At 43.1% G+C, this 13,450-nt stretch overlaps 1 protein-coding gene across 3 annotated transcripts in view; it reads left to right on the top strand.

Annotated features, from left to right (window-relative positions):
- Window positions 1-12,206, top strand: part of TEC (tec protein tyrosine kinase) — a 111,428-nt gene extending 99,222 nt beyond the window's left edge. For all 3 annotated transcript variants that reach the window (XM_036020228.1, XM_036020231.1, XM_028508059.2), the window contains 7 exons: window positions 1,336-1,410; window positions 2,541-2,712; window positions 2,834-3,050; window positions 7,412-7,476; window positions 10,401-10,519; window positions 10,601-10,758; window positions 11,926-12,206. In XM_036020228.1, coding sequence (XP_035876121.1) covers window positions 1,336-1,410; window positions 2,541-2,712; window positions 2,834-3,050; window positions 7,412-7,476; window positions 10,401-10,519; window positions 10,601-10,758; window positions 11,926-12,021 — 902 coding nt within the window. In that variant the 3' untranslated portion in view covers window positions 12,022-12,206. The remainder of the gene's footprint in view (window positions 1-1,335; window positions 1,411-2,540; window positions 2,713-2,833; window positions 3,051-7,411; window positions 7,477-10,400; window positions 10,520-10,600; window positions 10,759-11,925) is intronic.
- Window positions 12,207-13,450: the final 1,244 nt, after the last annotated feature.

Below are 13,450 nucleotides of genomic sequence, written 5' to 3'. Positions count from 1 at the left end.
TGTGGACTTTGTTTATCCATCTTGTTTTCATTCATCAGTTCATGCACATTTGGGTCGTTGCCCCATTTTGGCTATTATGAGTAATGCTGCTATGAATATTTGTGTATAAATCTTGGCATGGGAATATCTTTTGTTTCTCTTTGGTGCTTACCTAGGAAAGGATTTGCTGGGCTATATGGTAACTTTATGTTTAACATTTGAGGATCTTGTTTCCTATTAATTTATTCTGCCAAAGGACATTTTCTTAGGTCCTTTTCTGTGATTTTCTTTTTCAGTGTTTGCATTCCACTATTTCTTTCACCGTGATCTCAGTTCGTTCACCTAACGAAGTCGTGCGCAGTGCCTAGTGCTTGCCAGGAACTGGGCCGGGTTCGGGGGAGGCTGCAGTGGTCCAGATAGTCATTGATTCTGTCTCTCCCAGGTCTTACCGTCTGGCAGGGGAGGCAGAGAAGCGCATCACAATATTAAGCCAGGATGAGATACGCTGTGACAGAGGAAATACCGAGTGCCACGGGTGTTCATGAGAAAGATACCTGCCATTTCTTCTTATTCAGTGTTGTGGCAATTTAGACTCAAGGATTTAATGTTCCTCACTGATTTCCAGAAGTTGGTTTTCCCAGTCGTTGGTATTTTAGAGCCAGATTAAAAAAAAATTAATTTGTTTATTTCTAGCGAGAGGGGAAGGGAGGAAGAAGGAGAGGGAGAGAAACATCAATGTGTGGTTGCCTCTTGTACACCCCACAACCAGGCACTTGGCCCACAGCCCAGGCATGTGCCCTGACTGGGAATCGAACTGCAACCCTTTGGTTCACAGGCCAGCACTCAGTCCACTGAGCCACACCAGCCAGGGTTGGAGCCTGATTTTTATGCTAAGATTCCTAATATTGTTATGTCAGATCAGTCAATTGTTATTAGATTACTGCAGTTCCCTCTCATAGTTCAGATAGCACGTTAGAAAAGAACATGAAATAATAATTGATATAACTGTTAGAAACCTTTTGATGTGCTTGGAAATGTGTGAGAAGAGAATATGCTAGCGTGGTGCCTGATAAACACTGTGGTGTTTAAAGAAAGTATTTATTGAATGAATAAAAGTATATACATGTATATATTTAAATTTTTATGCTCCATAAAATATGAAATAATAGGATCACCTTCTTCCTTCTTGCCTTCTCTCTTTCTCTTTTTTGCCTGTGCACAGCACTGAGCTGTATGTGCGCACAGAGGATGGGCACTAAGCGAATAAACGAATGGATTGTGAGTTTCTAGTTACACACTTCACCATGTGGAATGATTAAGGATGAACTTGACTGCAATACTTTCTTTGATTTCTAGGACTTGTCACGCGGCTTCGGTACCCGGTTAGCACAAAGGGGAAGAACGCACCAACCACGGCGGGATTCAGCTACGGTAACTCCTTCTGTCCTCGTGCTGGCGAGTTTTCTTTGGAAAGAATCCTTTATCACAAGGCCAGTTTAGATGTGTAGAATTCCGTGTAGTGGAACTGTTTTTATAAGTTTTCTAGTATGAGATTTTGGATGATTATACTCATAGCCGTAGTAGCTCTAGGTTTTCTGTTTTTATCACGTTCATAATTCAGCAGAAACCCTCTGTCAGTGAAACTCCAGGATTACCATGTTACAGCTAAAATGAATCAAAGCCTTTTCTGGTTCTCACTGGCTTTCTTGGTTACTCACAGGAAAGTAAGGATGGTGGTAGTTGATAAGGCATTCAATTGGATTGTCTTTGTTGCTTCTGGCAAAAACCTTCTAAACAGCAGGTTAGATTATTTCTGACTGGCTGGAATTGGAAACAAAACAACCACAAAGACTGAGGGGAAAGGGTGGTAAAGGAGGAATGTTTTTCGAATACCTTTAACTTTCAAGCTCTGTTACTAACCTGTTGTGCAGCATCTTCTGCAGTTCACTGCTTGTACAGCAATCCCTCACCTAGTGCAGGAGTTACGTTCCAGAGACCCCCGCGATAGGTGAAAATCCATGAAATAGCGGTGTTAATTTTATTATTTATATATATTTTAAGGCTTTATAAACCCTTACCACACTCCTATAAACCTTTCCCACACTCTTACAAACATGTCATATGCTCTTAAACACTTTCTACACTCTTAAACCTACGTAATTTTGACAACATATAAAATTCTATATGGGTTCTCACCAGCGAAGTATACAGTCGTCCCTCGCTGTATCACAGCTCTGCAATAAGTGAACTGTGATACAGCAAGGGACGACTGTACTGTGACAGCTTAGAAAGGGTGTGTGTGTATGTACTGTGACAGCTTAGAAAGGGTGTGTGTGTGTGTACTGTGACAGCTTAGAAAGGGTGTGTGGGTGCCTCCTCCCCAGAGGGTGGAAAGCCACCATTTGCATGCAGTGTAGAGGCAGGCTGCACATTTGCTGCTTCACCAGTCATTGTGTTGCCCTGTGCTGTGAGGCTGACTTGGGTTCTGATTCTTTGTTTCCCACTGATTCATGTTGCTTTCTCCTTATTACATGTTGTCACTCTCCCCCTCTGTCTCACAGAAAAATGGGAGATCAACCCTTCGGAGCTGACCTTCATGAGGGAATTGGGGAGTGGACTGTTTGGAGTGGTGAGGCTTGGCAAGTGGCGAGCGCAGTACAAAGTAGCAATCAAAGCTATCCGGGAAGGCGCGATGTGTGAGGAAGATTTTATAGAAGAAGCTAAAGTGATGATGTAAGTTACTGTGTTCTTTCGGGTTCCCCTTTCTGCATTACCAAGTACCCCCTCACCGACAGTAGCCTCTGACGGCTTCCTTCCCTGTAGTGACTGTGTGTGTGCACGACTTCTCTCCCAGGAAACTGACACACCCGAAGTTAGTGCAGCTTTATGGTGTGTGCACCCAGCAGAGACCAATTTACATCGTTACCGAGTTCATGGAAAAGGGCTGCCTTCTGAATTTCCTCCGACAGAGGCAAGGTCACTTTAACAGAGATGTGCTGCTGAGCATGTGTCAAGATGTGTGTGAAGGGATGGAGTACCTGGAGAGGAACAGCTTCATCCACAGAGACCTGGTAAATTACAAACCGCCCGCATTCCCACTCATTGGCCAAATGGTGACACTGGGTGGGCAAATGATCAATGATGTGTTAATACCCAATTTTTGTTCTGAACATTATTTCACTATTATTTTTAAGCTTGGTAGGTTTGACTTGTGCCACAGTTTTAACAGAAAGATTTCTTTAAGTCTAATACATGATTGCACAGGCAATGGTATGAATAATACATAACTGCATAGGTCATGTGTCCCAGCAAGCTATCACGCATAGATTCTTGGACCTCCAGAGGAATCTCATGAAACAGCCAGTCGTGACAGTCTTCCGGGTCAGCATTATTTTGCAGATAAGAAAATTAAGCTTTAGAGACATGAAATGACTTGCATATAGTGGTAAATGAGAAAGTTAAGCTTGACTCATTTTTTAACTACTAAATCCTAAACTTTTTTTCTACCTCATACACTATCAGCAAAAGCTATGTAACAGAAATCTTTTTTAAATTTTCTTTATCTCTCAGATCCCTGAGAAAAGATGGAAACCCTTTGTTAATTCTTCAAAATATCAGAAAAAGCATATCTTCTAATAGTGACTAAATTATTGCGATGGAGACACTTAATTTTTCTTTTCTCTCACTCTTTCACCCTCTTTCCCCTTTCTTTTCTTTCCGTTTTCTTTCCTGTGTCTTCTCCCCAAATATGTCTGTTTTGAGCATGTTGGTAGAACCATCAGTGCCCCATCCCCTGCAACCATCATTTTATCCTCTGTTTTTTGTTTTTTCACTTTGACTCTTTTCTTAGATTTCACTTGTAAGTGACGTCACACGGTACTTGTCTTTCTCTGTCTTATGTGCTAAAGGTCCACTCCTGTTGTCACTAACAGCAGGATGTCTTTCTTTCTCATGGCTGAATAATATTCATTGTGTATATATACCACATCTTTTTAATCTGTTCACCCACTGATGAGTGTTCAGGTTGTTTCCGTGTCTTGGCTATTGTGAATGATGCTGCGATAAACCTGGCCGTGTCTGTGTCTCCTCAAAAATCCTGTTTTCATTTCCTTTGGATAGATTCCCAAAAGTGGAATTGCTAGATCATACAGTAGATCTATTTTTAATTTTTAGGGAACCTCCATATTGTTTTCCTTAGTGGTTGGACTAATTCAAATTCCCATTAATTTACATGCACAGGGGTTCCCATTTCACCACATCCTTGCCGGCACCTGTTGTCTCTCATCTTCCTGGTGATGGCTGTTTAAACAGGTGTGCAGAGGTATCTCATGGTGGTTTTGATTTGCATTTCCCTGATGATTCGTGGATGTTGAACATCTTTTCATCTTCCTGTGGGCCATTCTGATGTCTTTGGAAAAATATCTAATTAGTTCTTCTGCCCATTTTTAAATTGGTTTGTTGTTTTTTGTTAAGTAGCATTAGTTGTTTATATATTCTGGGTGTTAACCCCTTATCTGACACATGGTTTGTGAAATTTTTTTCTCTTGGTATAGGTTGTTGTTCCATTTTGTTGATTATTTCTTTTGCAGTGCAAAAGCTCTTGAGTTTGATGTAGTCCAGTTTGCTGATTTTGCTTTTGTTGTTTGTACTTTTGGTGGTATGTCCAAAAAAATCATTGCTGAGACCAGTATCAATGGGTTTCTTTCCTACATTTTCTTCCAGTAGTTTTATGGTATCAGGTCTTATACTTGAACCTTTGACCCATTTTGAGTTAATGTGAGATAGGGGTTCAGTTTCACTGTCCTGCATGTGTTTCTCCAGTTTTCCCAACATCATGTGTTGAAAAGACTATTCTTCCCTCATTGAGTGTTCTTGGCTTCCTTGTGGAATATTAGTTGACTGTAAATGCTAGGATTTACTTCTGGGTTCTCTCCCTGTTCCATCGGTCTATTTATGCCAGTGCCACACTGTTTTCATTACTATGGCTTTGTAGTATAGGTTGGAATCACAGGTGTGATTCCTCCAGCTTTGTTCTTTTTTTCTTAGGATTGCTTTGGCTATTCAGGGTCCTTTGTGGTTCCACACACACTTAGGATTGTTTTTTCTATTTCTGTGAAGAATGCCTTTGGTATTTTGATGGGGGTTGAACTGAATTTGTAGGTGCTTTGGGTGATATGACATTTCAACAGTATTTTTTTCTTCTGATCTGTGAATACAGGATCTTTCCATTTTCCACTGTTTGTGTCTTCTTTGATTTTTTTCAGCAAAGGCTTGTAGTTTTCACTGTGCAGATCTTCCACTTCTTGGTTAAATGTATTCATATGTTACCGGCTTTGATGCTATGTGAATGGGATAGTTTTCTTTACTTCCTTTTCTGATGCTTCCTCATTGTGTAAAGGAATGCCACTCCTGCCATGTTACTGGTTAATTTCAAGTTTGTTGATTGACTCTGGGATTCTCTGTGTGTAAGATCGTATTGTCAGCAAATGGTGACAATTTTATTTTTTCCTTTCCAATTTGGATGCCTTTCATTTCTTTGTCTTGCCTAATTGCTCTTAGCTAAGACTTTCAGTTCTCCGTGGATTAGAGGTGGTAAGAGTGGGCAGCCTTGCCTTGTGCCTGATCTCAGAAGACACCGTTTCAGTTTTTCCTCCATTAATCATAATGTTAGCAGTGGGTTTATCATATGTGGCCTCTATGATGTTGGGGTATTTTCCTTTGATAGTCAGTTTCTTAAGGGTGTTTATCATAAAAGAATGTTGTGTATTTTGTTGAATGCTTCCGTTCCTGTTCCGTTTCCGTTCCTGTTTAGATGATCATGTGATCTTTATTTTTTATCGATGTGATAAATTACACTTACTGGTTTGCATATATTGAACCATCCTTGCATCCCAGTAATAAACCTGACGTAGTCCTAGTGTATAACCCTCATAATCCATTCATGAATTTTGTTTGCTAATGTTTTGTTGAGAATTTTGGCGTCTGTATTTATCAGGGATATTGATCTATGGTTTTCTTGTGATACCTGTATCTGGTTTTCCTATCAAGGTCATGCTGGCTTTAGAATGAATTAGGAAGTGTTCCCTCTTCCTCAGTATTTTGGAAGAGTTTGAGTAGGATTGGTGTTAATTCTTCTTTAAATGTTTGGTAGAACTCACCACTGACGTTTGCTCTGCAGTTTTCCGTGTTTGGAGTTTGGGGATCATTGACTGTCTGCTTCCTGCCTCGCTGTCGGCCCGTTCGCACTGTTTCCTGATCCGCTCTTGGCGGGTTGTGTGTTTCTAGAAGTGTATCCATTTTTTCTAGGTTATGTAATTTGTTGGCATTTAACTGTTCATAGTAGTCTCTCATAATTTTTGTTTTTCTGTAAATCAGTTAAATTGTCTCATTTATTTCTAATTTTATTTGTCTTCTTTTTTTCTTAGCTAAAGGTTTGTCAGTTTTACCTTTTTTTAAAAAACAGCTTTTTATTTTTATTGGCCCTTTCTACAGTTTTTCTGGCCCTTAGTTCATTTATTTCTGCTCTGATTTTTATTATTTCCTTCCTTCTGCTAACCGGGGACTTATTTGTTCCTCTTTTTAATTCCTTGAAATGTAAAATGAAGCTGTATATTTTAGGTCTTTCTGATTTTTTAATATATGTGCTTACAACATGAAACTTTCCCCAGAACTGCTTTTGTTTCATTGTACAGAATTTGATATGTTGTATTTTCATTTGTTTTGAGGTAATTTTTAATTTCTCTTTTGATTTCTTTTTTGACCCACTGGTTGTTGAGAAATGTGCTGTTTAGTATCCCTGTATTTGAAGGTCTACTCACTTTCCTACGTAGCTACCTCTTTGTGTGGTGGTGAGTGCCTAGTTCTGTTCTCTTAGCAAATTTTAAATTTAAATAGGAATTTTTTTGCTATTGAGTTGTATGAGTTCCTTACATATTTTATATATTAACCCTTTATCAGATATTTGGCTTGCAGATATTTTTTCCCTTTCTGTAGGGGGGCGGAAGAACCCAGGTTCATGCTTGTGTGCACAGTTGACCCTTGAACCACACGGGGGTTAGGGAGTCCACTCCTACACCGTCGAAAACCTGTGTATAACTAAAATACACAGGTTTTGGCTACCTAAAATCTTAGCTACTAATAGCCTGCCGTTGACTGGAAGCCTTACCAATAGCATACACAGTCCATTAACACTGGCTTTATGTCATATGTACTGTGTGTCCCGTGTAAGTGGGCCCATGCAGCTCAAGCCCGAGGTGTTTGGAGGCTGCTGTGTGTTGGAGACATTTCCACAGGTGCACAAGCAGTTCTTGAACGCCCACTCTCTACAGGTGTTGGCTGGGGCACACTGAATTTAACATGAACAGAACTTGTATTTTTCTACTTTTATTGTGAAACTTTGTAATTAATATACAATTATGATGTTGTTTCCCAGGCTGCCAGAAATTGTCTAGTAAATGAGGCGGGAGTGGTGAAGGTATCTGACTTTGGAATGGCCAGGTAAGTCTGAGTGTGTGTGAGCATTTTCTATCAGCTTTGGGTTAAACTAGTAAGAAGAGTCTGTGACCTTTCCCTTGGACGTGCAGAGAGCCTGACATTTTCTTTGCAGTTCAGCATGTCAGCATCTTCCTCGAAGCCTATGTAAGAACAGTTTTGAAATCACACGTTCTGTTATATTAACAAAATATGAGCAGTACCCATAATTTTTTATAGAGGAACTACTTGATTTTCTGCTTCTTAGTCTTTTTGGTATAAGGTAATAAATTATTTATATTTTGGAAGATGTCTTTGCTGACTGTATCCATTACTGTTAGTTAGCTTCGACTTTTTCTTGGGTAAACCAGTTGTTGAGAAGTTATGACTGCTTACTGCTTTATTATGGGATATTCCCATTAGCTTGTAGAGTGAATAAGCATGGGAATAATCTACACTAAGGAAGCAGAGAGGCAACTTGTTAGCTAGCTGTTCTGAGACAGATTCTTTAAAATAAACAAGTATGCCTGGCTGGCGTAGCTCAGTGGATTGAGCGCGGGCTGCGAACCAAAGTGTCGCAGGTTCGATTCCCAGTCAGGGTACATGCCTGGGTTGCAGGCCATGACCCCCAGCAACTGCACATTGATGTTTCTCTCTGTCTCTCTTTCTCCCTCCCTTCCCTCTCCAAAAAATAAGTAAATAAAATCTTAAAAAACAAAACAAAACAAAACAAAAAACCCCCCAAATATGTTCTGTGTTAATTGTTGTTAATAACTCTCTCCACTAGGTGGTGATATAGCCTGTTAAACATAGTACTTTCTTTTCTCCCTGGGGTGGACTAGATGTCTAGAATCTTTTGTTTTCACAGAAATCTGTTTGGGGATAAAGTTCTTAGAATACCCAAATCTGTAATGTTTTTATTTGCTTAATTTTTGACATTTTAATTTGTCCTTTAGAGTATCCTTCTTTCCCTCTGTCCATTCATTCATCCGTACATCCATCTACAAGAAATTAGGTGCCTACTAGGTTCCAGGCACAATGTTAGACTGCACCGTAGCAGAGAGGCCCTGCCCACATGCAGCTTATCTTCAAGAGGAGGGTGAAACATAGAACCTGAGACCGGGAAACGGGGGGAACATAGTGGTGTGACGGAGCAGGGGCCAGCTACTGTGTCGTCCAGGGCAAATCTGACCCATCCCTTTTTGTATGGCCTGCGAGCTGACAGCGGTTTTCACGTTTTTAAATGGTTGGGGAAACATTAAAGGACATAACACGTGAGAGTCATCTGAAACCCAAGTGACAACATCCACAAATAAGGTGTTCCTGGGTCACAGCTTCTCTCACGAGCGTGTGCTGGCTCTGGCTGCTTTCACCCCACAAAGGCTGAGCGGAGGGGTTGGGATGGAGACCCTCTGGCCTGCACGATCTAAACTATTACTCTCTGGCTTTTTACAGAAAAAGTTTGCTGGCCACTATGATGGAGATAACGTGGGGCTGGGGCGGGGTGGGCGCTGAGTGATGGAGTCAGGTAGGGGTGAGGGTGGTTACTTTCTATCTAGTACTCTGGAAGACCTGAGGCCGGGATATTTGAATGAAACCAAAAAGGCAGAAAGTAGTCAGTTTGGTGAAAACCTGAGGATAAAATATTCCAGGTGGAAGAAATAGCAAACAGAAAAGTTTGAAATCTGGGACAAGCTTAGCCCGTGCAAGGAATGGAAGGAGCCAGGGTGGCTGGCCCACTGCCGGCACAAAGAGCAATCATGACGGGAGGCAAGGACCAGGTCACGCAGGTCAAGTTCAGCTGCAAAGGAAACTCAGGATGGGAGGGGGGGGGGCGGAGTTAGACAGCTGTGTTACTCTCAGAAGCGGGACCAGAACTGCCGACAGTCAGTGCTGTTTGTTTGCTTTGTATAAAGATGTTCTGTACCTGACAGGCAGTCCTTCAATTTTACATGGCGAGTCTTCATACGGCTGGCTTTCAGGAAATCTGTGCTTTCATATCAGCCCCTCTAAAACACTCGTTATTTCAGACTAAATTCAGACTCCCCTGACTGACAAACAAATTGCTCCAGCCCATGGTGGCATGGTCACCATCTTTGTCTGCACAGCCAAGGAGGTTTGTGCGATGATTTGAATATTTTCCCAAGGAACTTTTAGAAGTTATCTTTGTATGTTCATATGAGATAACAAACATATTCCTCTTGTAAATACATACTGAACATATTATGAAAAGGGCTGAGGTTCTCATATGTACCAGTCTAATCAAAGATTCTCCCAAGACATAGGCAGTGATATCAGTTTGTGTGAGTCCTGTTAGGAAGGATATTATAAGTATGCTCCCATAGAAAAATTGTCCAATACTGTTTTGCGTGTGTGCATGTACACTTCTGTGTGTGTGTGTGTGTGTGTGTGTCTGTGTGTGTGTTTAGGAGCAATGGCATAGTTTATAAATATATACTCCACCATTTACCTATGTCATTTTGCAATTTGCTTTTTTTTAATTTGCTGCAGTTTTAAACTGTGCTCTGTGGAATTGTGGGGGCTAAAAGCACGTGTGTCTCCAAGCACTTTTCACCACTTCCTTTAGTGCAGCTTTGCTTTAGATGTCTTACGTGTGGGGCCTTTGGGTAAAACTTTGTAGCAAAACAGCTTACAAAAAAAAGCTGGCAAGCTGTTTTATTGTATTCTGCCTCTATTGCCTATTAAAAGAGGAAAACAAACAAGAATGAAAGTGCAGGCAGTAATGTCACGGTGCATCCATTTCCAGTACTTCAGTGGGGCGGAGGTGGAAGTCACAGGTGTGGCCGCCGAGGCAAACATGTAGCTTCAACAGGATGCTCGCCGGACTTCAGTCGACTGTGTTTTGATTCTAAGGGGGAAAAAATTAAACAACATGCACCAAAGGCAGATCATAACTCGGAGGTGTAAACCTGTGATGTGTCTCACTCTAGGTACGTCCTGGACGATCAGTACACAAGCTCTTCCGGTGCTAAGTTTCCTGTGAAGTGGTGTCCACCTGAGGTGTTTAATTACAGCCGCTTCAGCAGCAAGTCGGATGTCTGGTCGTTTGGTAAGACCCGTGGCCCGTTTTTACCTAACCCTGCTGAAGAGGAGGTGGGTTCATCGTTTGGTAATCCTCACCCTTTTCCAGGTGTCCTAATGTGGGAAGTATTCACTGAAGGCAGAATGCCCTTTGAGAAGAACACCAACTATGAAGTGGTAACCATGGTTACTCACGGCCACCGACTCCACAGGCCGAAATTGGCCTCCAAATACATATACGAAGTGATGCTGAGGTGTTGGCAGGAGGTATAGAATTTGGGGGGTGCTTTAAAAAAATGTCTTAAGCATTTATGGATCTGGGCTTGGTAGATTAATAATGTGTAGCCTTTATAGCCTAGTGAGTTGGTGTGTGTCTTTCACGATTTCACACTCTTTATAGGAAACCAGCTGTCTCGGCCCAGTTCTCAGTGCTGGGAAGGAGAATGTGAAGAGGTGGAAAACGCTAATAATTAAGATAATGAATTCAGGCTGCCCCACTCCCGAGTGGGAGTCCTGCCACAGTTGCTTGAGTTAGAGACTCAGGGAGGAAGCCTGGGAAAGTGGCTCTTCTCTTGGTGGCGTCTCATATGGTTGCAATACCACTCCTTCACCAGAGAGGTGTTCTTTCTCCCAGCCTCAGCTTTCTCGTGTCCTTTTACTCACATTCCTTGGAAAGTTTTCCTTCCCTGCATATTGAAATGTCACCAGAATGACTTTTGAAAGATAATAATAATAATTATTATGGAAGATAATCACATTAGCTCACAGGGATTATGTGCTAGCCACTGTGCTAAATGCTTTAGATTTAGTTCTCAGAATAACCCTTTGAGATGCAGGTGCTATTACTAGCACCACTCTGGGGACGAGAATACCGAGGCTCATGAAGTCGGTGCTCGCCCAGGGCCGCTCGGCCACAGAGAACCAGAGTCCTGCCTGACTCCGAAGCCCCTGCCCTCTGCCATTTGCTATGTGCCCCCTCAGAGTGTTGACTGGGATGGGCAGGGGCCTTCTGGCCAGGAAGTGGCACGAGGAGGAGAGAGGACAGCATGAGCAAAGGCAAGGAAGGCAGTGATGCACTTGGTGTGTATACATGAGGGTGGAGATTGATTTGATTGGGCAGAGAGCCCGTGTGAGTGTTTTTCCGGGAAATGAAATTAGGTAGCAAGGAGGTAGGGGATGGGCAAATTCGCCACACTTGGTTTTCAGGCAGTAAGGAGCTCTGTCAGGTTCTCGAGTGGGGGCGCAAGGGCAGTCAGTGGGAAGCCTGGTCTAGCGGCCGTAGGCCCCGGATAGATGAGACCCACTGGGAGATGCCTGCGCGTTCCAGTCGCAAAGCAGCGAGTGCCTGGCTCTGTGTGCTGTTATCCAAGTTTGGGAAGTCAGTTTTGGAATGGATTCTGGAACCCACAGCTTCTCTCTGATTTTTAATTGTAGAAACCAGAGGGAAGGCCTTCCTTTGAAGATTTGCTGCGCACGATAGATGAACTAGTGGAGTGCGAAGACACTTTTGGAAGACAAGGAGTGTTGTGACCAGTGGCTTTCAGCTTCCAAAGCACAAGGAAGAAATGGCACTTGGTGGATAACTTAATTTATTTAGTACTTGGATGTCTAGATGGTTTTACTTATAAAGTAACAACACCTAAAGCATCTGCTTTTTGACCATCCTTAGCTGCATGACTGAATCTTCCAGACTGAGGAGACGCTGCCTTAGAGATGCTGATTGAAAGCACTCTTAGCCATTCCGCAGGGCTCGCGTGCCCGCCAGGGGGCCGTGTTAGCTGCTGCCAGTGGGAGGCCAGGGTATTCGGGAAGGGCAAGGGCGTGAGAGCATGCCGTGTTCCAGCATGTCTCTTCCCTCGACCTTCTACAGAAATCTGGGCCTGGGGCGCTGTTTAGAATGTGGGTTCTGTAGGAACCAGGAACCACTTGGGATAAGTACCCGTCTTTTATTTTGGAAACATCTGTTTTCAAGACTGCCATTAGTATTACATTACAAAACATTTGTATGCTGTATATATTGTAAATATATATAATATATAAAGTTATATATTTATAAGAAACATGGGTTGTCCTTTAATTGAAACTTTGAATTCTGCAATATATGCCCTAACCTTTTTTACAGCTGGGGGTGGTACCTTACAGCTCTCACCTCCTTTCCCCTGGAGATCAAATATTCCATACTGAAGCAAAAAAGGTATGCCCCACCCCATCATTGCTGCCCTCTCCTCACTCAGGTAGACACGTCTGGGGTGCCTGAACAGCCAAGGGCGCAGCCGGGCCCCTGATTGGACTGCGCAGCCCTGCTCATGGTGCCTGCAGCTGACTGGGGTTAGGTGGAAAATTGAACTACTGGCAATCAGTCAGTTTCTGCAGCTTGAGAATCTGCCCCAGGACACAGAGGCTGTGAGTGAGGGGCTGGGCTCTGGAATGGAGTGGCCTTCACAGCAGAGGCTGCCCCGCTGTAAGCAGGAGCAGGAAAAACGGAGGGCATGCTGTACTGAGCTGTCTCCCATGGTTTTCGGGAGGGTTTTGGACTTAGGCTCCTGGACCCGAGAGATTGCCTGTCATAGCCTCTCAATAGACCCTGCAGTCGGGTTTGTTCGAGTGAGTTCCTGACTCTTACAGCCTCTGGCTTAGGCTCCTGCTGAGTGAGAGCCTTCATCTTTCCTCGTGAGCCCAGGGGAGGGAAACGGTCTCCTTCATCAGGAGCAGAGGCCAGGGGGGTAGAAAGCCGAGGAAGACACGGGGCCTTTCTCCAGGACTCTGTCTGCTCTGGGGACAGCCCCGCTGTCTGTCCCCGGTGCTGGGGAGCGCTGCGTGAACACACAGCTGCTGCCGGCTTCTCTGAGCAGCACCTCCGCCGTGACCCTGGGGAACCATCTCTTTCCCTTTCGGTCCTTCGATCCACCGAAGGCTTCTTCTAGGCTCTCTGATCCCTCTTACGATGGAAAGAAGTAAA

Source organism: Phyllostomus discolor, chromosome 1, assembly GCF_004126475.2.
Source record: "Phyllostomus discolor isolate MPI-MPIP mPhyDis1 chromosome 1, mPhyDis1.pri.v3, whole genome shotgun sequence".
Lineage (NCBI taxonomy): Eukaryota > Metazoa > Chordata > Mammalia > Chiroptera > Phyllostomidae > Phyllostomus > Phyllostomus discolor.
Note: the sequence above shows the minus strand (reverse complement) of the source record. Positions and strands in the feature narration are given on the sequence as shown.